A 22,484-nucleotide genomic window follows, 5' to 3' on the forward strand; every position below is an offset into this window, starting at 1 on the left:
TGACAAAACCTACTCCTTAGAATGATGGGGGTACTGTATCTACTTTTTCCATTTTATTTTGTCTAGTCTCATCTGGAAAATAGAAGTGCCTATGCACAAGAGGTGCAAATTGTTGAAAAGTTGGTGACACATGGATAGTGAGAGCCTAAGCTGTTATGGGTAGCCAAAACATCCATTATGAGTGCTTATTTGTTGAGCATGTTGTTATAGGTTGATCGGAGTTGATGAAGATGGTGGAAGGTCTATAACTCTTCTACCTGGTGTTTCCATGTTATCAGTCATGAAAAGATCTCAAAATCAAGTGCTAATAAAAGGGTGAAAAGGGTTTGGATAGGAAGTGAGCAAAGCTTTTGTTTATTTTTCCACATACAACACCATTGATAAAGTTAGTGAAAAACTTTTGAATCTCTGGGATTTTTTATGGCTAATAATGAACTGCAGTGGGTTGATGTTACCTTCAAAACAAACTCTATGATACTTAAGTTATTTTTTCAATTTTGTTGTTCAATGAACAATAAGTAAAAGGATCACGAAGATGAAAGATGGTTTTTTTATATGTACGTAGTGGAGTGATGAATGTTCTGACCAGTATTGTTTGTTCAACTGAAGTCTTATAAAAAGTTATTCCATGACTTACCTTTTTCAAGGCGATTAGGAGAGACAATGTTACTTGTAACTTACCTTGTAAATTTACTTAAGGAAAAGGGAGTTAATAAATTAACCTTCCAGCCAGTGAAACCTATCCTGGGGCTGGGCTCAGGGTTGGGCGAGTCAATAGTTTTTTTTTTTTTTTTTCAAAGCAGTCTCATTTATTTAAAAATAAAATTATTAAGAAATGAAATAACAGGTTTAAAAAAATTGATGAGGTTTTGTTAAATTTTAACCAAATCCTCTAGATTATGGGTTGACCTATACAGTCAACTAAGTTTTTTTGGGATCAATGGAATAGCCTGTCAAAAAAAGCTCAGGGCCACTAGATGGACTCAGGTCTAATAGCCGTGCTTCAAAGAAGATAGAAAATGAGCTCTCCTTGTTAGAGCTTGACCAATTTGGTCCTCTTTCATAAAAGAAACTTTTAGTTTGATCCTTAAATACAAAATTAAATTTATTTATTTATTTATTATTATTTTGGTCCCAGTATAAGATGTGACTGCGTCTCTGCCTTTTGTCCCCGAATATAACCACTGCAGTATTCCTGGATTCGTCCTGCTTATAACCATTTTATTTCTTAGGAACATCCGTCAAGTCAGTGTCTCCTTGGCGATGACCATGATCACTGCAACTACAATGGCAGTACTGCTCAAACCCATGATCACTGCTCACCGCCTTCTCCTCTTCCAAACCCAAAAACACACTTCAATTATTGCAAAACAACAAAAACAACACGGGTCTCTTCTTGTTGCCAGCTCTGTCCGTCAGAGTGATAACTACTGTCAAAATCTGGTCGATGAATTTGACCCAAATATTCCTATAGAGAAAGCCTTGACCCCACCTAGCTCATGGTACACCGACCCTTCTTTTTTTGATTTTGAACTCCATCGTGTCTTCTATAAAGGCTGGCAGGCTGTTGGTTAGTTCTTTACTTTCTTGTTTTTCTCTTCTTCTCGAGTATAATTAAATTGGTTTCATGAATTATAGCCAAGTGTCATCATCAATTTCTTGAATTTTCAGGATATACTGAACAGATAAAGAATCCTCGTGATTTTTTCACTGGAAGGTATCGTTTATTTATGTGTTAAATGCCCACGTGTTGAAAAGTGGATCTTTTGTTTGCTTGTTTTTTTTTTCTCTTGAATTCTTGAATTTCTTGTTGAGTTCATGAAACAACAGGGGAAATATGCTTGAAAATGGATTCTTTTTTCTATTTTATATCAGTAGATGGTCTATACGGCCTTGAGCTGCACAACATGGGATATCCCTCCTCTTTTCTAAGTCTCCCGCATCCTGGATGCTAGCAGGATTTGATACCAGTTGTCTTCTTCCACTGGCGATTAACTTACCGGTTAATAAAACTTGGCACTAATGGATTCTTGCATGTGTAACCAATTCATTTGATTCTTATAAAAATCAATGGAAATCATTGAATGCGGATCTTGTTTTGACGTGCATTTCAATTTCCAATCAATATTTCTTTCGTCCACCCCTTTATTCATTGTTTCTGAGAATGAAATGGAGGGTCAATTATATATGGCAGATTGGGGAATGTAGAGTTTCTGGTGTGTCGAGATGATGATGGCAAGATTCATGCTTTTCACAATGTGTGTCGCCATCATGCCTCTCTTGTTGCATCTGGAAATGGGCAAAAGTCTTGTTTTGTATGCCCTTATCATGTGAGTTCACTTTTGAATTTCTTTGGTTTTGACCACAAAACAAATACTAGTGTACTAGCTCACCTGCAAAATTCTAACTTTCAATGCATCTTGGAATAGTTCGTTTTGATCGACCATTTTGTTTATCAAGTGTGTGTTAAATTCATAGCTAGAGGAAACTATTTCAACTTCAACATATAAATTCATCTAATTTTTCTTACAGGGGTGGACATATGGGTTGGATGGAGCACTTCTTAAAGCAACCAGGATAACCGGGATCCAAAATTTTGATGTAAATGTATGCTGAAACATATGGTCGCAATCCTATTTTCAATTCATGTAAGACATTTTCTGGTTTTATCGATAATTTTGTTGATTTATCTGATCATGGAACATAGGAGTTTGGGCTTAAACCACTAAATGTAGCAACTTGGGGGCCATTTGTTCTTCTCAATTTGGACAAGGAGATTTTACCTCAGCAAGAAGCTGACAATACAGTGGGGAGTGAATGGCTTGGTAGCTGTTCAGAATATCTTGCTGCAAATGGAGTTGATTCTTCTCTAAGCTATCTTTGCAGGCGTGTATACGATATTGAATGTAACTGGAAGGTAATTGTCCTTAACTTGCTATTTTTTCTTGAATTATCTCAAGGTCCTTTCATTTTATTCTGCCTCCTAGTAAATCATGTGGTGTTACATTTATTCATTGTTGTCGGAATGGATTTGATGTCTTCTCGATTAGAACCAAGCCTTGTAGAAATCAGTGGCCATCACTATTGCTATCTTGATTTCATAGACTGCTGATGATCTTTTGTTTCTTCTTTTTAGGTGTTCTGTGATAATTACTTAGATGGTGGTTACCATGTACCATATGCTCATAAAGGCCTTGCATCTGGTCTTAAGCTTAATTCTTACTCCACCAAGGTATGCTTCTCTCATCTTCTTCTCCACATATCCTTCTCGGCATTTTGTGTTCTGTATCATGTCTCTCTTACCAGTCTAAAAGATTACTTCAAAATGTCTTTTTTTTTTTTTCCTGATATATATCATTCTTATTATGATTGTTGTCTTACATAAATGGTTGCTCTTTGAGATAGACATATGAAAAGGTTAGCATCCAAAGTTGTGATGGTGGCTCGACAGAAAGCGAAGATGATATTGATCGACTTGGGTCAAAAGCCTTGTATGCTTTCATTTACCCTAATTTTATGATTAACAGGTACCCTCTTGGCGACTGTGTGTTAATTCCTTTGTTATTTCAGTTCTCTAGTAACTTGAGTGTTCTATGGATCTCGTAGGTATGGACCATGGATGGACACTAATCTGGTACTCCCGCTAGGACCCAGGAAATGCCAGGTGATATTTGACTACTTTATTGAAGCCCATCTCAAGGTACTTTCTAGGCATATGCCTGCTTGTGTATTGCGAGGATACGGGATGATAAATATTGTGTTGTCATTTATCAGTAAATTGAAAGACGAAGGGTGGTTTTTTCTTTTCTATTTCTAAATCAAAAACAAAAATCAAAGAAGGCATGATTTTGTTCATCGGTAGTATTTTACCTGGTGGTTCTTGAAGGGGTTTTGGAGATGGACTCGTGAACCTGATAAATTACAGGGGTGATGAGCTCCATATGCTATACCTATCATGTATGTGTAGATTGTAAATAATTTATCTGCTTCTTTTTGCAATTCTGGTAACCGATAATTACTTTTATGCGCCGGTGAAGATGTTCATTTGAGGATTTTAAACATTTTGGTGTCAGGACGACAAAGATTTCATAGAAAGAAGTCTAGTTGATAGTGAGAGAGTGCAGGTATGTCATCCACGCTCCATTACCGTAAAAAGATTATGGCCAGTTTAGAGTTTATTCTAAGATTAATATCAATATGCAGATAGAAGATATCGTGCTGTGTGAAGGTGTTCAGAGAGGCCTTGAAACACCAGCATACTGTAGCGGCAGATACGCTCCCATGGTTGAGCATGCCATGCACCATTTCCACCAATTGCTTCACTATATACTCAAAGAATGATTCCTTGTTATTATCTAGTGCTTGCAATCACGACCCAAATGATTTCTTGTCTCTTGCATTTTCCGTTGTTTGGTGTGCCTTTTAAAACTGCGATTTAAAGCATGAAAGAAAAGGGTGTGTACCTCATTGGGAACAAGGCAATGGCACAATGTCAGTGTGCTCATAACGGCAGTCAGGCCTGTCTTCCATTTCGTTTCTCAGTATGTATTCATTCAGCTTCCAACATCGACCCCCCTATTACCGAGGCATCTGCACTGTCAAATACATGAGCAGCGTTTTATCTCATATCAGTGGTGTAAGACCAAACCGGCGTATGGAAAAAAGAGCGGCAGCCACACGAATTCGCCATCTATGATCTATTAAAAATTGCAATTAGAACTGAAACGGTGCAGAGACTATTTGGAAATAATAAGCGAACTTCCACTTCAAATTAGGGATTTCCCAATCTGATGATTAACTTCCACATCACTCGCCACCGCCTTCAACTTCCAGCATCAAGATACCAAGTGGAGTCAATAACCATAATTTCCTCATTAAACTTTGGTGATTTGACAAAAATGAAAGACCTCGGATCATAGTTTTTAAACCTAGACCGGCCCGGTGGGTCGACTCGGGACCCGGTCGACCCAGTAGCCGGACCGGTCCGGGTTTACTAAAAAACCATCTGGGGCAACAACTCGGCAAAACCCGGTCGATCCATGACCCAGACGACCCGGCAAACCCCTTACGAGACCCGGTGTTTTGGAGTTGGGTCCGCGATCTAAGTTTGGAGATCTTGAGGGTAGGCGTTGGTGATCTATTAAAAACTTCGAATCCTTGTTGCGTTCTCGCTTTATTACTTTGGACTTTCTATTGCTGTTGAAGAAAGTGGCAACTCCACTCACTGCTCATCTGCTACTGTTCCCATTTGTTCCTTCTAGCTTATGACTGTAACTTAAATGGGACCAAACTCAGTTTCAAGAGAAAAAGAAAGGCAATAGGAACGAAACTCACAGTTTCAAGAGAGAGAGAGAGGCAACAGGTAGTACCAGCACCATCAAGTCTTTAACATCTCTCTCTCTCTTTCTAGCTAATGTTTTAAAGTATGTACAAACCAGATCGTGTTCATGGAGGTGTCAAGGAGCAAGGACTGTGCTTCTGAGCTTTCAACAGATCGTGTTCATCCCTGCACAAAACAAATGGTTCAAAAAAAAGAGACAGCTGGTTGCTTGTGATGAAGCCAGAGAGGAAAGATAAACTTTGTAAGGAGATGGCAATGAGATTAAGTGCCCTTTCTCTGCACAAAACAACCGACAACATCATATTTATCCCTCTCCCACCCTGCCAGTCCTACTTCACCCCCTCAGCCTTCCTTTTCCATTTCTTATTTTTAACTACACAGACCCGCCCGGGGTTGACCCGGGCAAATCCGGAACCCGGTCTCTTGACCGGGTCACTTCCCGGGTCGGGTTTAAAAACTATGCCTCAGATTGACAAAACATTCCATGCATTAATTCAAAAATATGTTTTGATTCCATGATTTCATAACTATAAACACAATCTAGAAAAAGTATGTGCCAAATTAAACTCAAGGAAGTTATTTTTCTCCTAGACAATCCTCGCTAGAAACTGGAGCATAAAGTTATTGGTGAAAAAAATAAAAAATTCTTCACAAGTATGTCACCATCCGTGCACATCTGTATCGTCCTATGAAACAAATAAGAAGAACCGTGCTGATGGACTAGTAAATCTATATTAGCCAGGTTGATGTTAGTACTGTGAGTCTTTTGAGACTTCTACCGATCACCTGAAAGACAATGATTGAAAAATATCAGATGCCACACGTTATGAAGAGAAGATGAACAGGAAAAATAAATGATTCTTACTTGGAGAGTTACCACTTCGATGAAACATCTTTGTAAAGAACTTGTGCAAGGGAGTTCGTGGAACAGGTATCAGTTTACCAATAGCAGCAAGCGGCCAACTAGTTGGAAAGAATAAAAAGAGAAAACTACAGTTTAGATAGGCAAATATGAGCCAATTGGTATGATAACATGCATGTATGTTTCCATGCGCATCAGATAGTTGATGTGAGCTTTGCTACAGCCTACATCTAGACATGATACGGGCCACATGATACGGGCCTTGTTAATTACAGTTTCTGGAACAGGATATCTCGAGCTTGCTATCTACAACCATGTTCGTAAAGAGCATTTGACGAAAATCATAACATAATTAGTTACTATAATAGAACTCAGAGAAATCCTTGAAGGGCTGCAGTTTACCTGATAATAGCAATAACTGCTGAAATCAGCCACTGTTTCCAATTGAGCTTGACTGTAGAAGTGAACTTCCCAACAAACTCAATAATGATAACCTATAAAAAGCAAAGGAAAAGCATGTTCATGGATAGCACACAGAAGACCCAAAACCTAGGGCATTGAATAAGTTAAAAAGGTCTTACCTGAAGTACAAGTGTTATTCCAACTATAACAACGAAAAGGTGGTTTTTTGTAATCCCTTTGAAAATATTTAATTCATCTGGCTTCCGGGCATTGAATTCATTGAAGATCTGCAGTTCAGAAAATTACTCACCTTATCATGCTTCGTAGTTATGAACTCTTAACAACCAGATCATATCAACAATGCTAAAATGGAATTTAACTGGAATCATCGTGATTGTTTGTTGCTTCATTTTGTTTAAGAGGAGTTAAAGACTAACCTGACAGAGCACAAATGCATTGAATATCAAGGTATTCTTCACCTTGTTTGCACGCTGAGGGGTTTCATGTTCCAACCCCAGTAAGCTCTTCCCTCGAAAATTAAGGACAAGCAACACGCTCACTTGATATGCTGCCTAAATTTTTAGGAACCACAATTGACAATTACCATTATTGTACTTTATGTGAATGAAAAAACACTAAGCACCAGATAATTTATAGCAATTTAAAATGTTAGCACTGACAAGATATATAGATTAAAACCAAATACTAATGTGTACCTGTATCAGCAGGTTCCTCCACATGATATTTGTAATTAGTGGTTCCCTGAAAAAGAATATACACCATAAAGTAAATCATAGAAAATGCAAACATGATATTTGTAAATAGTGGTTCCCTGAAAAAGAATATACACTATAAGGTAAATCATAGAAAATGCAAACGCACATCTGAATTAGTTTGATAACAGAGAGCCAAAAGGACCATAAAAAGACCAGAACAGAGGCATTTTGCCTGGGAAATATCCTTGTAAAACAAGGGTTAAAACTTCTCATGCTGCTACGAAGGGCGCCACAATGGTTACAGAAGAAACATCTACACTAATATTGAAACAAGTTATCTTGTAACAGAAAGCAACGTGGAGCAGGCTAATAGCTGGATTTCAGGCTGAGCTGGGCAGGTTTCAACTTGCGGTAGGGGGGGAAGCCATAAGTCAGGCTCAAGAATCAAACTAAAAACAAAGCCATCCACATCTCTTAAGAGTCCAGATGAGATGCTGGGTTTCAATTTGTGGTGGGGGGGAGCCACAAGTCAGGTTCAAGAATCAAACTAAAAACAAAGCCATCCACTTCTCTTAAAAGTCCAGATGAGATGCTAGTTGTATACATCCAATATCCACTTCTAAATTTTCCAGATACAAATTTCCTTTCATCAAATTATAACAGAAAGCAGGACACTGTTCTAGCTTAGAACAGCTTGATTTAGTTCTATGATATTTAAAATTTTATACAGTGACAAGGTGCAAACCATTTCAACATTTCGTACCTACGACCAACTGGAGGTCTATGCATCAGGTGATCTGTTGGAGGCTCAGTAGCCAGTGCCAATGCTCCAAGAGTATCCATGATAAGGTTAACCCACAGGAGCTGTATTAAAAGATAGAACCAAAACATGAATACAGACTACCTGAAACAATTATCTTTTTTAGTTGTGTAACTAGGAGACTGAAAATACCTGCACTGCATTTAATGGGACATCACCAGAAGAAATTGCAGCCACAACATTTATAATAAGAGCTGCAACATTAACTGTAAGCTGAAACTGGATAAATTTCTGGATATTTGCATATACAGATCTACCCCAACGGACAACCTGCATTAAGGAGACATTAAAAATGATTGAAAATGCACTTACAAAAAGAATGAAACATTAATATCTGAGCTCCTGTGACAGGAAGATAATTTGGAAGAACCTGTGCCCTGCAATAGCATAAAAAAGAAAGAATTCTAATTGAAACTAAAATTAGCAGAAAAAAGTGCCAACCTTCACGACTGAAGCAAAGTTGTCATCCAAAATTATGATATCTGAGCTTTCTTTAGCAACTTCTGTCCCTTGAATACCCATTGAAAGGCCAATGTCTGCCTGAACACAAAAAATGAACAGTAATATTATGATAGCAAGCCAGTAACTTGTGAGAAAAAGATTAATGATCATAACCATTGATACAGAAAACATAACAAGACTAGGGTTCTGCACTATTCAGTAACACAGATTTTAAACCAAACCAATTCAAATTTGTTTTGTTAAAAAACCAAGCAATTGTAATTATTAACCAAAACCACTGTTTTCGAAGGAAAAAAAACAATTGAAATTGTCCCACCAGATCATGAAAGGTGGCTGCATTTTAAGCTAATGGAACCAGTTAGGAGAGATGAATCAAATAAATGATCCTAACATCCAGAAGCATTTTATCAAACACTTGATTGACAGAGATTTCTGAATGTCCACCAAACTTCCAAATGAACAGTGTGACGTACTTCTTTGGATGCATGTAACAATCATCACAACATTAAAAAAAAAAGAGCGTAAAAGAATAAAACAGTTTACCTCATGTAATGCAGGAGCATCATTTGTTCCATCTCCAGTTACAGCAACAACATGTCCCCTCTTTTTCAAAGCTTGCACAAACAAAAGCTTGTCATTTGGAGAAGACCTCCCCATCACCTAAAAAATATTGAATGGAGGATGTTTGTATGAAATTTGATTCTCGAGATATTAGACAATTGGAAAATATAAACACAAAAAACTAATTAAAAAACAGAAGAAATTCATACCGAGATCTTCTCTGCGATTTCCACTCTTTCTGCATCTGAATAGTTACGAAACACTCTTCCTTCAATAACATTAGGCTCCACAGCATCTTCTGCTGAACTCAGTATCCCACATTCCAAGGCAATTGCTTTAGCAGTTTGAGGATTGTCACCAGTTACCATGCGTACCTATGTACAAAAGTTCCTTCTTATTATTTCAATAGCTGGCACAATCAAATATGCATATGTTAAGGAAAATGGGTCCAAGATTCAACACACATCAACTTGAGTCAAGAAAAATGGAACACTAGACTGTCTAATTGCAACTCTCACAGGCATAACCATATAAAGTTCTATTTTGCATGCAATTCCAGAATCTTGATAGTTAAAAATGTCTCCAAGTAATACATTAATAGGGAAAAGTTCTTCTTGACCCCGGTAACATGAACTAGGGAAATAAAGAGTAATCCACATTTCACTCAAACTTCTTGACAACCAAGAATCTTGAGTTCTTGTGTTGTTAATCAGGACCTGTTTCTAGCGCTTGAAAAGTACATTTATAAAGACTCTGATTGAGAAAGGGAGAGAACTCACTGGGAAAAGAATTTCCCACGCTTTCATAATCACCTCCCAGAAAAATTCTAAATAAAATTTATGAACAAAATTAATTGTCCTTGACTACGTCTATATATATTAAGACTGGGAGAAATAAAAGCACAATCCATCTTAGGAACCAAAACCTGTTTCAGTGCATTACCCTGAATTTGAGAAAACTCTCAAATATTGATTTGCATTTGACCAACAATATTCCAAATCACCAGCATAAAAGAATGAATTGCATTAACATTCAAAACAGAAACCTAGATAACACTTATTTTCAACTCAATCAATCCATCTTTATATTTATGGAACATATTGCAAATCATAAAGAGAGAGACAAACTATTTGAGCATCAAATATCACAATGACTTGACTCTCGAGAAGAGGGGGGAACCAGGACATAGAAGCATTGCAATCCATATGGAGCAAGATATCGAAACCATGAGTTTAGTAATTCCAAACGAAACAGGCACACAAAAATTTAAAAATAAATAAATAAATTTTGACCTAAAATATGTGGTCAGAAATTCAAAGGGCAAACTGAATCATTTATATCTGAAATTTTCTTTTTCAAAACAATCATTCAAATAACAATGGACACGAGTTCAAAGTTATTATAAACCAGCATTCAGCATGCTGAAGAATCAATCCAACAGAGTTTTAAAAATATGAAAAACAAATTGGAGAGGAACAAGAGAAATTGCAGTGTCATACGAGAAATAATCAATAACAATTGTCGATCACAGACAGGTTTTCAGCTTACAACATTTGACAAGCAGAAATACCTTCACACCAGCATTTTTGCACAGTTGAACAGCATCTCTCACACCTGGACGACATGGGTCCTGCATAATTTTATATGCAAGTTAGCATGCAAATTTAAATCTTAACAGTCAGAGTGAAATAAAATTCAATTGTATATGCAAATATGACAGCCGAGTGAAACAAAATTTGTTTACATAAATCAACAAAATGAATAAGTTAATTAGTTACATCTCATAATGTCATTAGTTAAATAGCATTGTCGGTGAGATAAAATGAGGATGTCATCATAAACAAGTGGGAATAAAAGATCATCTTGACCATATGGCAGCACATACCTTTATGCCAACAATAGCAAGCAAAACAAGATCATCTTGAGGTAATTCCCATTGAGTTTTCTGTTGTTCATCGGCTGGAACTTTGTCCATGTCATATGTTCTATATGCAATGGCAACACAACGCAAACTACTGGCAGCCATATCTTCAATAGATTTCTTAAAAAACAACACCTGCAATCAACGACCAGTTTCACTAAAACAAATCCTACTACAATGTCAAGATACCATCAACAATAATAGTTGCCTCTTAACATGATCTAAACAAACATCACTGCTTTTTAGATTTAAAGTTGTCTAAATAGAGAGAAGTCTGATGTGAGAGAGAACAGAAAAAAATCACAAGGACAAAACTTATCAGAGAAAGCAATCACTTAAACCAACCTTGTCTTGATCCAATGGCACGATTTTACCACTTGCGTTGATGTATTCCGTACATGAGGCTAATACTATTTCGGCAGCCCCCTTCCAATGTATATGCACTTGAGAGTCAGGCTGTAAAATGAAAAAATTTGTAAACACACATCTAAAAGTAAAATACAACATTTCTAGAAGTTCACAATTTTCAATTTATTTCCGAATTACATATGGACTATATTTCTAGCCTGCATATAAAATAGTGGACCAAGATTTTGAGAGTTTCTGAATTGCTTAGAAGAATAAATTTGACTATGCTAGTTTTATTCCCCAGCCAAAACTCTAGCAAAAGAAAGAATTCTGGGTATTGCTAGTCAGTGATGTTTAAATGAAACAGTTTGTAAACACACATCTCAAAGTAAAATACAACATTTCTAGAAGTTCACAATTTTCAATTTATTTCCAAATTACATATGGACTATATTTCTAGCCTGCAAAAAAAATAGTGGACCAAGATTTTGAGAGCTTCTGAATTGCTTAGAAGAAATAATTTCACTATGCTAGTTTTATTCGCCAGCCAAAACTCTAGCAAAAGAAAGAAATCTGAGTATTGCTAGTCAGCGATGTTCAAATGAGTCGAATTACTTCATACCACAAGAACGTTCTGCACATCACGGTTTTAGCAGAATGGTGCGATGGATGAATCATTAAGGCAACTTTTCAATTGCTATTAACATATACATGAGTTGTTACAAAAAAACACTAACAGTGAACTCTTGGGCTTAACATTCTTAGAAATGGAGGATAGTTTCTACTTGGCAAGCAATCAATTTTTCCCAAAATACAATCTCGCAATTAACTTTGTACATTTTCTTTTTACTAAAGTTTCTATAGCAAATTAACAGTGTAATTATATTACCAGTTGTAGTGCCACACCGCCTTTTTTCTTCTCAGAGTTGAATGGGAATACATGAATGATACTGGATTCAGATCGAACAGCATCGAAATTCATCCCCAGCTGTAAACAAGGTAAACCCATGATCCGATATAAAAGCTATTACACCTTATAGCAAACGAGATGAAGTTAAGAAAAGTGAGCAAACCAGACCTTGACTGCCCATCCAAGAATGGCCTTTTCTGTTGGTGATCCAGAAATCTCTGGATCTCCACCTCCCTGCCAAAAAGCAGTTACAGCACATCATACAATGCAGAAGATTCTTGATCAGCTGCTCAATTACAGTCTTCATATTTAAGAAAAAAGAGAGAGCAATCCCTTGAACTTACCTCAGGAACAAAAACACTGCCGGTTGTGTTCTGTGCAATGCCTTCCATGAGTAAAGAAGACAAAATAGGAGGCAACTGTGATTTACTGTCTGGAGGATCAATTTTTTGTCCTCCAGAATAAGCTTCTACAATGGTCATCTGTGAATAAAAGAAATGTCTTTGAAAATAATGCGAGAAGAAAGACAATGATTTACTGTCTGGAGGATCAACACTCTTTTCCTCGTGATTTACCTGATTCAAGGTTAAAGTTCCAGTCTTATCACTGCAAATAGTTGTGGCAGAGCCCATAGTTTCACAGGCAGAAAGTCGGCGCACCTGCAATTCAACTTCTATTAAGCCACAGTGTGTCAAGGTTAGAAAAAGCACCAACAATAAAATAGAACATCACATACCAAAGCCTTATCCCTCATCATTTTTCTCATCGAGTAGGCAAGACTGTCATAGAAAAAACAGAAATGTCTATTTTAAGTATAAAAGATTCAATCATAAACCAGCATATGAAAGAAGTCACACCATCTGCCATATAATGGTAAAGTTGGGTATTAATCTGCTACAAAAGGTAGTAATATAGTGTGAGGGTTTTTCTTCCTTTCTTCTTTTTCGAAAAGCACAAAATGCATGTGTTAATGAAAGAGGTTAGTAATATGAGCTTTTGATGATCGTTGATGAAAGAAATAATGGCTGATGTTTGGATAAACAATGCTGCCCGAGATATTGGAGTAATTTTCTGAGTAGGGAAACTCACGTTAAAGTAACTGCTAAGGGAAGCCCTTCAGGCACTGCAACTACAACAATGGTAACCTATAATGGTGATGAAGTTAGTAAATCAGAGGCATATAGAAACTAGAGGGAATGTTTGAAGAAAGAAGCTCATACCGCAACAGTGAGAATTTTAATGGCTCCATCTACTGCTGTACTAGCTTTTGTTTTACCCGCTTTAAACTGAGGACTTCCATCAAAATTTTTTGTATGGCCAGTGAAATATCTGTTGGGTCAAATTCACAAATTCAACATACAGATATAAAGAGATGTGAAGAGGACACAGAAACAGATATCACAGTTACCTGACTAAAAGGACTATCAAGACAAGCAAAGCTACTGTAAGCCCCACAATACCAATGAAAGTTGCAACCCCATTCAAGCGCACCTGTAAGCAATCACTAATAATAAATATAATGTATAAGATATAAAACGTTAACACAAAACAATATTGAAAAAAAGACCTGCAAAGGTGTTTCTTCACCAGTGTCTTCTGAAATACTAGCCATGAGCAACCCCCATTCAGTATTAATTCCAACACCGGTTACCTGCAAACAACCAGAAAAAGAAAAAGAAAAGAGACGTAAGCTAGCAAGGTAAATATAAGCCAATAAACCATCAACCCCTCCCATGAAAGTACAGCCTTTGCATCCTTAACTATATTTGTTAGCTGAGAACAAGATTTTCACAATCTCTACAACAAGCAAGAAAAGTTGCATTCCTACTTCAAAGTGAAAGTCTTGAATAGCTTCAGGAACATTACAAAATTGGTTTTAAATAAGAAATCAGGACGATATTACCAATTAACATGAAAAAAAAAGGAACGAAGGAAAAAAAATGCAAAATGAGCATGAGGAAAATCTACATCAATGAAAAAAAAGTCCTCAAAGTATTCCCCAAATTACCAAAGGTCATTCATCACAATGGTGGTTTCCCTTAGGAGGACTGATATCCTCTCATATTCTTTAGGACATGACAATCATGTTGTTTTAATCTATGCCATTCAAATTAAAGAATGGCTAAGATCTTATTAAATGACATTTCAGACAAAAGCAAATCTAAATTTCACAATATTTGCTGCCACCTGTTTTAAATAGATATTCTTCTGTTGGAAGGAAAAAAAAAAGGAAACAGATCCTATTCTGTCTAGAGTAGCCTATATACGTCTCTAGTTTGTAGCCATCTTTAATCACTTACAACATCCATTTATTGTTCATGCACAGATGCACAAGCTGGGTCCAGAGTTACTAATTTGAAAGCAGATTTCTTGTTGTACAGTCTCTCTTTTTTAACTTGGTCACTTTTTTCTTTTATAGTTTCTACCATAAGTTTGAAGTGTACAGGTACTTATACAAAATATGCAAATAATAGTGTTAGAATTTGGATAAGAAAAGCTTACCCATTCATTAAATTTGGAAGGCTTAGATTAAAATATAATGCCCTGCAGAATATGAGAGGATCCGAATACCCATGAAACATAAAATGAATGGGGTCTGACATAGGTTAAAAACAAGCCCTTGGTCCCTTAAGGAAAAACAAAAAGGTTGCAGCACATACTATCTGCTTTTACATAGATATTCTTCTGTTGGGAGATAAAAAATGAAACATATCCTATTCTGTCTATAGTAGCCTATATATATCTCTAGTCTATAGCTGTCTTTAATCACTTACAACATCCATTTCTTGTTCATGCACAGATGCACAAGTTGGGTCCAGAGTTACTGATTTGAAAGCAGATTTCGTGTTGTACAGTCTCTTTTTTTTAACTTGTTCACTTTTTTCTTTTATAATTTTCTACCATAAATTTTTAGTGTACAGGTACTTGCACAAAATATGCAAATAATAGTGTTAGAGCTTACCCCTTCATTAAATTTGGAAGGCTTAGATTAAAATATCATGTCCTGCAGAATATGAGAGGATCCGAATACCCATGAAACGTATAATGAATGGGGTCTGACTTAGGTTAAAAACAAGCCCTTGGTCCCTTAAGGAAAAACAAAAAGGTTGCAGCACATACTATCTGCTTTTTCCCTCTCTTTTACTCTTTTTTTTCCTCTTAAATAAATATAAACCAAAAACAATGTTGAGATCTTAGCTGTATCTCTCCACAAGTTGCTTAATGAGCCAAGATGGATTTTTAAAGAAATTCAAAACTATTGTACTTAGCAGAGAAAGAATAAAAATGAGAATGCATAAGCTTTACCAGCATAGTACCACTACCATCCGCAACTTTGCAGCCAGACATTAGAAATGGTTCCCTGGAATTCTTATGAACCTGCAAAGAAAGCAATCATACCTAAATACAAAGTGTGTAATAATGCAATTTCGACATGCTGAAAGATAGGTCCAAGGCTTACAATCTTGCTTTCTCCAGTCATGCTTGATTCATCAATAGCTAGAGAGTGACCAGTAATTAAAATTCCATCAGCAGGTACCTAAAGAAATATGAAGGATGCAGATGAAGTGTAGAAAATGAAATGAAATGAAAAATACCAAAAAATGTGAGGAAAGAGGAGCTTACCTGATCACCAATGTTAAGGGGTATGACATCACCTACAACAATATCATATATAGAAACTTCAATTCTTCTACCTCCTCTGATAACCTACACATGAGCCTTTTAAAGGTAAAGTACAAGACATACAGGTGCCCAAAACTTTAAAAAATGCCATAGTAGAAAAGGCACCTCCAAATGTATGTTTCTCTTCTCCTCGTTTAGATTTTGGAACTGAAGAGATTGTTTGTAGTCACTTATAGCTGAAACAAGAAAACATGGTGAAAGTCAGTATGCTCCGTTCAGTATAGGAATAATGCATAGCAACCGATTCTTGTGGATGCTTAAAGTTCAAACTAATATTAGCAAACACACAAAAAAAAAGCAAAAGATTCATATCCATCAAGAATATATACATCATCTTCATCAAGCTAGTCATTAGAAGAAAATTTGCACTGTTCGCAAAACGATCAGAGAGCATAACCAGATTTTCTAAGCATCTTATATGACATTCAGTCATAGTTGGCTGGCCCCTTAACAGGTCTTTCCTATCATACTGGATAACTCATTCAAACATTAAAAAATCCAATGAAGCAAGCAAATCACAGTTGAAGGCTTCTTTGATCTTCCCAAACAAATGAATAAAGACTAACATGATAAATGATAAGTGCAGAACAAGCTGGTAGAGCATAAAAATATTCTGCTAGTACTGAAAAAGTATAGCACTTTATAGCTGCTCAAGAGTTAAAGCGTTATTAACTTATTATACCACATAAGTATTTGAAGACAGGAAATACTAGTGTTATAAGGGAATAACACATGGCATTCACAAATATATATATATATATATATATATATCAATGGAATTAAATGTATCTCCATTTTTTGTTCACTTCCGCATCGCTGGTAGTTCTGTTAAATATGCAATATTGTCACTATTTAGCTGCTCTTCTATTTCCAATGTCTGCAGTTAGCTACGGTTTTATGATTACTATTGGAAATGTTTCGTAAATTCAACACACATGCGTTCAGCAACAGATCAATAGAAAGAAATGCAAGGAACACAACACAAACATGTCACAAGGCACCAGGCATCATCATACAAGACCTGCCACAGTTTTAGGACTTTCAGCATAAGACCAAATAGATTTGACTAACTTAACATTAAACTGAATCATATGGGTATTATCCTGAGATTAAAAAAATAATAATAATAAGCAATGGAGATCCCCAAATTTGCTACTCTATCCAAATATTATTTTTCCCAATTCAAATACATAAAGCACTATACATGTATCTCCATACCTGTCACAACAATGACAAGGATAACTGCAAAGGCAATGCTGGCCCCATCATACCATCCTTCCTTAATACCCTGGAAGAAAAAATCCAAGACACTATGACTAAGTAAACAAAAATTTATTGATAGGATGCAGGTCAAGAAACCATTAGAAACATATAGCACGCAAATTGACATGGAGTTCACATCCAAGAAACTATGTGAACTCAGTGGCAATTTTCCAGTATTTTCATGCACCAATGCCATCTTCATTTTGTGTGCTTATACATTTACATGACAGAACCAGCGTTTATATCTGTGTGGACACATGCACATGATTCTTTTTCTTAATCAACCATCAGTGTTATTTCCCAAAGCAGACCAGATTATTACAACGTATATAATGTAAGCACAAGGAAACCAAAATTTATTCACTTCCAAGAAGCGAGGATCATGTTGTCAGAAGTTGAACAAATCAATTCATTGAAACCTCTGAGTGAAGCATTCTTCTGATTTATACTGTCATCTAATGATGGCACAATCAGTTATGCCCTGCAGAAACTCACCTCTGTCTTTATGCCCAGCACCAAAGAAGCCACTGCAGCTATCATCAATATGATTAAAGTAAGATCTTGCCAAGCTTCCCAAAGGAACATCTACAGAAAGCACCAAATTAAATTTAATGTTTTTTCTTTTTATTTTTTTGGTTCAAAGAAGTAGATGGAGAAACAGGAAGGTAATAAAGAAAAACTAAGCAATGGCACTTGAGTACGAATTTGCAAAAGAAGTTACCCAAAAACTCCTTCCTTTTTTCTGAGGATATGTATTTGATCCAAATGCATTCTTCCGTTTTAGTAAATCAGCATCATCTCCATAAATTCCCTTCTCTGTATTAGTTTTTAAGGCATCTGCAACTCCTTTTACCTGGTGCATATATATAACAAGAAAAGGAATGTAAGATAAGAACAGTAAAACAATACATAAAATCAATGAGAAATACTTGTGGTAGACTTACCCCACCAATTTCCTCCAAAGCATTATGATTATGATCTCTCGTGATTGTAGAAAGTTGATCTTGGCTAATTCCAAAATCACCAACTGGGGGTGGCAGAATGTGTAATTCTGCGGTTCCTGTCAAGCACAAATTCCAGTTGGTTCACATACAACCAGCATGGTACAACATTCAGAACCATGCTACTTGTGACAAGAACACAATTAAAAGCCTGTAGGGCACTGAACATCTCAGACAAAAACAGAAATCATAAAATACCCATTCAACTAACACACCAAAAGATGAACATGAAATCGATCTATTATACACAATACACAATACATAACTTCAAAACTGCTGCAGTACCACTACACCAGAGTAACCTTCAATTAAATGAGAAACATGGAATACAAATAAAAAATAAATAAGACCAAGAAAAAGGAATGCCTGAGATTGAAGGATACGATGCCCTCACTTGAACTATTGAGTGAACAAAAAAGAAACATGAGGAAAAAATGAAACAAAGAAATGATTAAAAGACCAAACAGCATATCTGAGATTTTGAACAAAGAAATGATATGCAATACTGCTAAATACAGCAAACGAAAAGGAACGCAACAAATACAAACAGAAGTTAGTGAAAGAGTGATGAAAAAGGAAATTAACAACCACCCTAGTCGAAGTAATTGAAACAAGAACTCAAATAGATAGTGAAAACATATAATGGTAATCATTCATCCATAAGAAAAAAAATCAAACATAACCATAGTTGCAGCCTAATTAAAACATGTCATACTGTTGTTACAAAATCGCAAGCAAGCCGCATTAAGGATAGTAAAGGAGCAAAAAAAAGGGTACCATTTACTCTTTTCCCCGCTTCTTTGAAAAGATATGCGGCCTAATCAAATCCAAAAAAGAAACATAAATTAACAAAACATAACCTCCTGCAATTCAAAAAAAAATCCAAAGCGTTATTTACCCGTATAGCTTGAGCATGTGCTCTTATCTTCCTTAATATTTGCTGTTTCTCTTCTTCCTTTTTCAAGTCCAATGTATACCGGAATCTTCTAGAAGCATTAAGTACAAGCGCAGCTTGCTACAAAATCCACATTTACATTAATTGTTTTTAAAAAAATAGAACTTCAAAGATTAAATAAAAAAGATGTGATTAATTAACTATTATTTTCATTAATAACCTACTTAAAATAAACAAAATAAAATAAAATATACACACTATTATTTTCATTAATAGCCTACTTAAAACAAACAAAATAAAATATACACACTACTATTTTCATTAATAGCCTACTCAAAACAAACAAAATAAAATAAAATATACACACTGTTATTTTCATTAATACAAGATTACTTTCCCTAATTACTAAAAACTAATCACCATCCCTAAAAAACGGAAAATAATATAAAAAATAAAACAGAGAGATTCGAGTTCGTACCCGCCATCGGCGGAGGCGGCCGATGGAGGCGTTTTTGGTGCTGGGGATATCAAAAGGATCCGACGAGTCGCCGTCGTCGACATCAAAGCCAGTAGAACGACTTTCTCCGGCTTCCAAATCATCTCGCCGTCTTCTATACGGCGAGCTTTTGAACAAACTTGTCATTCAGTTATTTCTGTCGCAGGAGAGATGGCACCGTTACGAAAATTACCTCACTTCGATTCCTTTTTCCACCATTAAAATCAAAAAACCGTTTCTTTTTTAAAACAAGGCAAAATCAGAGAGCATTTTCTGGACTCCAAGAAAATAAATAACATGAGAGTTCTGTCTGCCTCGATAATGCTATTTGAAAAATCATTTAAAAAAATCCTTAAACCGAACCCTCTCACTATTGTTTTTTTTTCTTCTTGATTTAAATATTTGAAAAATGAAAGTCATTTCCTGTACTGAAAAAGGTATCCTAAGCGGCTAAGCCATTTTTTTCTTGGAAATCACGAGAAAAAACGAGGTGTGTTTTGATTTTTTTTTATTATTATTATTAATTAATTATATTTTCTCAGTGAACACGGCTTGGGAGTGGAACGCACGGAAAATTGGAAAAGAAAATGAATACATAAATGATAAATCTATCTGTATGACAGAGACGGAGAGGGGGTAAAAAAAGCGCTTGGCTTACTTGTTTTCTCCTCCTCCTTTCTTGGTAGAAACGCCTGTGAAAGAAGAAAAAAAAAAACATTAAAATAGCAGCAGTAGAATGTCTTTATAACGCAGTTATTACTGCGTGGTACTGAAGGATGAAAATGAACAGGCTATAATCGGTTTCGCAATTTTTTTTCATTCAAAAGTCGTGAAAGATGAAAAAATTGGGCTCATGCAGAATCCGTTTATTTCTTTGTTTTAAAAAATTTTAAATTTTTTTTATTTTAAATTAATTTTTTTATATGTTTTCAGATGTTTTAATATATTATATCAAAAATAAATTTAAAAATAAAATATTATTTAAATATATTTTTAAATAAATTCAAGGCGTTTTTGCCACAAGAATAACATCAGTTATTTAAAAATGGTAAGAATGTCTTTTTAAAGGAACCTTTACCGAGAGAGATATTGACTAGAAATACAAGTGACCGGTTATAGCCGGTGCTAGCATATCTTTTAATGCCGTTTTGGAGTATTAACTAAAAAACTAAAATGTTACTGTGCAAAATATACTGTGTATCCGGTACCTCACACGACAATGTGAACAAACATTGTTCACAATATCATATTTTTTTTATTTTTTAATTTGACCCTTATTTAACCAAATAATTTAACAATTTGTTGGGAAAAAATAAAATTAAAAGACTGGGATCAAAATAAAAACCATGTAGAGAATGAGTGATTTTAAAAAGTTAGGCTAGAATATTTATTGTAATCCCTATATTTTTTAAATTATAAATATCAAATCCTTTTTGTTTTCAAATTAAAAAAAAATTAATTTTAATCTCAAACTTCATTCTTATTATTTTTTTTATCTCTAATGTGAAAATGTTACTGAAATCTAAGTAATAAGAAAAACATTTTGTTGGCACTAATTCCCCCATCAAAATATTTGAAATTTATGTCAAATTGTTCATTTTAATTAATGAGGGGAGCTCACATTAGAGTTTTTTTTTACCTTGAATTTACCAAAAAAAACAAACCTAATCTTGTTTATATGTGTTTTTTAAAAATTATTTTTTATTTATATTTAGATTACTATTAATTCTCTTTTTTATTTTGTTTAGAGAGCCTCTTTTAAATTATGATTATTTTTAGTTATCTTGTATGCATTTAATTTTTGAAGAGGTTTTTTTATTTATCTATATATATTTTTTTATCTTTTGTATAGATGAACTTTGTTTTTAAAATTAAATGTATTTATTTTCAGATAATATTTATAATATGTATAGCCTTACATGATAATTTTTTCCCCTTTTATTCATTCAATCAATTTAATGTGTGTATCTATTTCTATTATCGTTTAATTAAATAAAAGAGTTATTTTAATAAAGAAAATTAGCAAACACAATCAAGTAAATGTCACGTCTTACGAGATTAAATATTTTGATTTACATCTGTTTTTTTTTTAACAAACATAATTCCTAATTTATTTAATTACATGTATGCATATATATTTTTTTAATTTTTGCTTAGAATTTTTTTAATTACAAAAATGTGTCAAAAAAACTATATGTACAATTTTTTTTGGAAAAACAATATTTAATCAGTGTTGAAGAACAAGTTAAATATCTAATGTAAACTATACGTGATCAAATTCTGATTTTACATCTCCAAGACACCTCTTATTAAAAAAATAAAAACAAAATGCCATTGATTTATTTTTTTTCACAACTTGCCAGGCATGCAATAGCTTACACTTGCAACTTGTAAAAATTGAGTTTTAAACTAGTTAATTAAGAGGTGTCGAGTATTGTGTTGCAGGGTGTTTATTAATATATTATTTTAAAAAAAACCAGCACATAAAATTATTAAAATTAGAATTAATTTAATATTTTTTCAAAACAAATATATTTTCAAAAAAACACTTAAAAACAAAAATTATTGCACTTAGTCCTCCAATAATTAGGGTTTTTTTGAAAAAAAGTTGTATTTAATATCACGCGCTTCTCGTGCCTTCCTTTATGGTGTGGGCAGTTTGAATGGTAGTTATTGGAGGAGCAATTGACTACTGAATCTTACAAAAAGAAAATGAGTGGGGCCGTGTTCTTTTTGTTACTCTACAAAAGTTCAAATAAGGAGAACAGTGTAATCTCAACCGTGCCGCGGGTTTATAAAACA

At 34.9% G+C, this 22,484-nt stretch overlaps 2 protein-coding genes across 9 annotated transcripts in view; one reads left to right on the plus strand and one right to left on the minus strand.

Annotated features, from left to right (window-relative positions):
- Window positions 1–1,157: 1,157 nt before the first annotated feature.
- Window positions 1,158–4,529, plus strand: LOC7485492 (choline monooxygenase, chloroplastic). Its single transcript, XM_002308064.4, has 10 exons — window positions 1,158–1,570; window positions 1,672–1,717; window positions 2,195–2,330; window positions 2,533–2,607; window positions 2,708–2,917; window positions 3,137–3,232; window positions 3,406–3,527; window positions 3,607–3,700; window positions 4,074–4,124; window positions 4,204–4,529. The coding sequence occupies exons 1-10, from the start codon at window positions 1,264–1,266 to the stop codon at window positions 4,339–4,341; spliced, it is 1,275 nt and encodes a 424-aa protein (XP_002308100.2). The 5' UTR covers window positions 1,158–1,263; the 3' UTR covers window positions 4,342–4,529.
- Window positions 4,530–5,810: 1,281 nt separating this feature from the next.
- Window positions 5,811–22,484, minus strand: part of LOC7474716 (calcium-transporting ATPase 10, plasma membrane-type) — a 31,675-nt gene continuing 15,001 nt past the window's right edge. For 6 of the 8 annotated variants that reach the window (XM_052454172.1, XM_052454169.1, XM_052454171.1 and 3 more), the window contains exons 4-38: window positions 20,341–20,374; window positions 19,665–19,839; window positions 19,190–19,306; window positions 19,069–19,108; window positions 18,235–18,350; window positions 18,012–18,143; window positions 17,786–17,875; window positions 17,246–17,315; window positions 16,133–16,203; window positions 15,968–16,051; window positions 15,804–15,881; window positions 15,650–15,721; window positions 13,911–13,994; window positions 13,752–13,834; window positions 13,564–13,672; window positions 13,433–13,488; window positions 13,080–13,122; window positions 12,919–13,002; window positions 12,688–12,825; window positions 12,512–12,577; window positions 12,323–12,421; window positions 11,431–11,541; window positions 11,050–11,220; window positions 10,735–10,794; window positions 9,374–9,538; window positions 9,147–9,263; window positions 8,583–8,681; window positions 8,274–8,411; window positions 8,085–8,185; window positions 7,322–7,367; window positions 7,043–7,177; window positions 6,785–6,892; window positions 6,606–6,697; window positions 6,207–6,304; window positions 5,811–6,127 (exon numbers count right to left, since the gene is read on the minus strand). In XM_052454172.1, coding sequence (XP_052310132.1) covers window positions 6,117–6,127; window positions 6,207–6,304; window positions 6,606–6,697; window positions 6,785–6,892; window positions 7,043–7,177; window positions 7,322–7,367; window positions 8,085–8,185; window positions 8,274–8,411; window positions 8,583–8,681; window positions 9,147–9,263; window positions 9,374–9,538; window positions 10,735–10,794; window positions 11,050–11,220; window positions 11,431–11,541; window positions 12,323–12,421; window positions 12,512–12,577; window positions 12,688–12,825; window positions 12,919–13,002; window positions 13,080–13,122; window positions 13,433–13,488; window positions 13,564–13,672; window positions 13,752–13,834; window positions 13,911–13,994; window positions 15,650–15,721; window positions 15,804–15,881; window positions 15,968–16,051; window positions 16,133–16,203; window positions 17,246–17,315; window positions 17,786–17,875; window positions 18,012–18,143; window positions 18,235–18,350; window positions 19,069–19,108; window positions 19,190–19,306; window positions 19,665–19,829 — 3,249 coding nt within the window. In that variant the 5' untranslated portion in view covers window positions 19,830–19,839; window positions 20,341–20,374 and the 3' untranslated portion in view covers window positions 5,811–6,116. Of the gene's footprint in view, window positions 6,128–6,206; window positions 6,305–6,605; window positions 6,698–6,784; window positions 6,893–7,042; window positions 7,178–7,321; window positions 7,368–8,084; window positions 8,186–8,273; window positions 8,412–8,582; window positions 8,682–9,146; window positions 9,264–9,373; window positions 9,539–10,734; window positions 10,795–11,049; window positions 11,221–11,430; window positions 11,542–12,322; window positions 12,422–12,511; window positions 12,578–12,687; window positions 12,826–12,918; window positions 13,003–13,079; window positions 13,123–13,432; window positions 13,489–13,563; window positions 13,673–13,751; window positions 13,835–13,910; window positions 13,995–15,649; window positions 15,722–15,803; window positions 15,882–15,967; window positions 16,052–16,132; window positions 16,204–17,245; window positions 17,316–17,785; window positions 17,876–18,011; window positions 18,144–18,234; window positions 18,351–19,068; window positions 19,109–19,189; window positions 19,307–19,664; window positions 20,152–20,340; window positions 20,375–22,484 lie in introns of those variants that run through there. The other 2 variants (XM_052454173.1, XM_024603735.2) reach the window with 2 other exon arrangements.

Source organism: Populus trichocarpa, chromosome 6 (genome assembly GCF_000002775.5).
Source record: "Populus trichocarpa isolate Nisqually-1 chromosome 6, P.trichocarpa_v4.1, whole genome shotgun sequence".
Taxonomy (NCBI): domain Eukaryota; kingdom Viridiplantae; phylum Streptophyta; class Magnoliopsida; order Malpighiales; family Salicaceae; genus Populus; species Populus trichocarpa.

Bases quoted from the DNA above. Each gene is read 5' to 3' on its own strand.
- LOC7485492 (XM_002308064.4), top strand. From the start codon at position 1,264: ATGACCATGATCACTGCAACTACAATGGCAGTACTGCTCAAACCCATG. The intron at 2,608-2,707 runs GTATGCTGAAAC...CATGGAACATAG, and splicing joins TCCAAAATTTTGATGTAAAT to GAGTTTGGGCTTAAACCACT. The intron at 3,233-3,405 runs GTATGCTTCTCT...TCTTTGAGATAG, and splicing joins TTAATTCTTACTCCACCAAG to ACATATGAAAAGGTTAGCAT.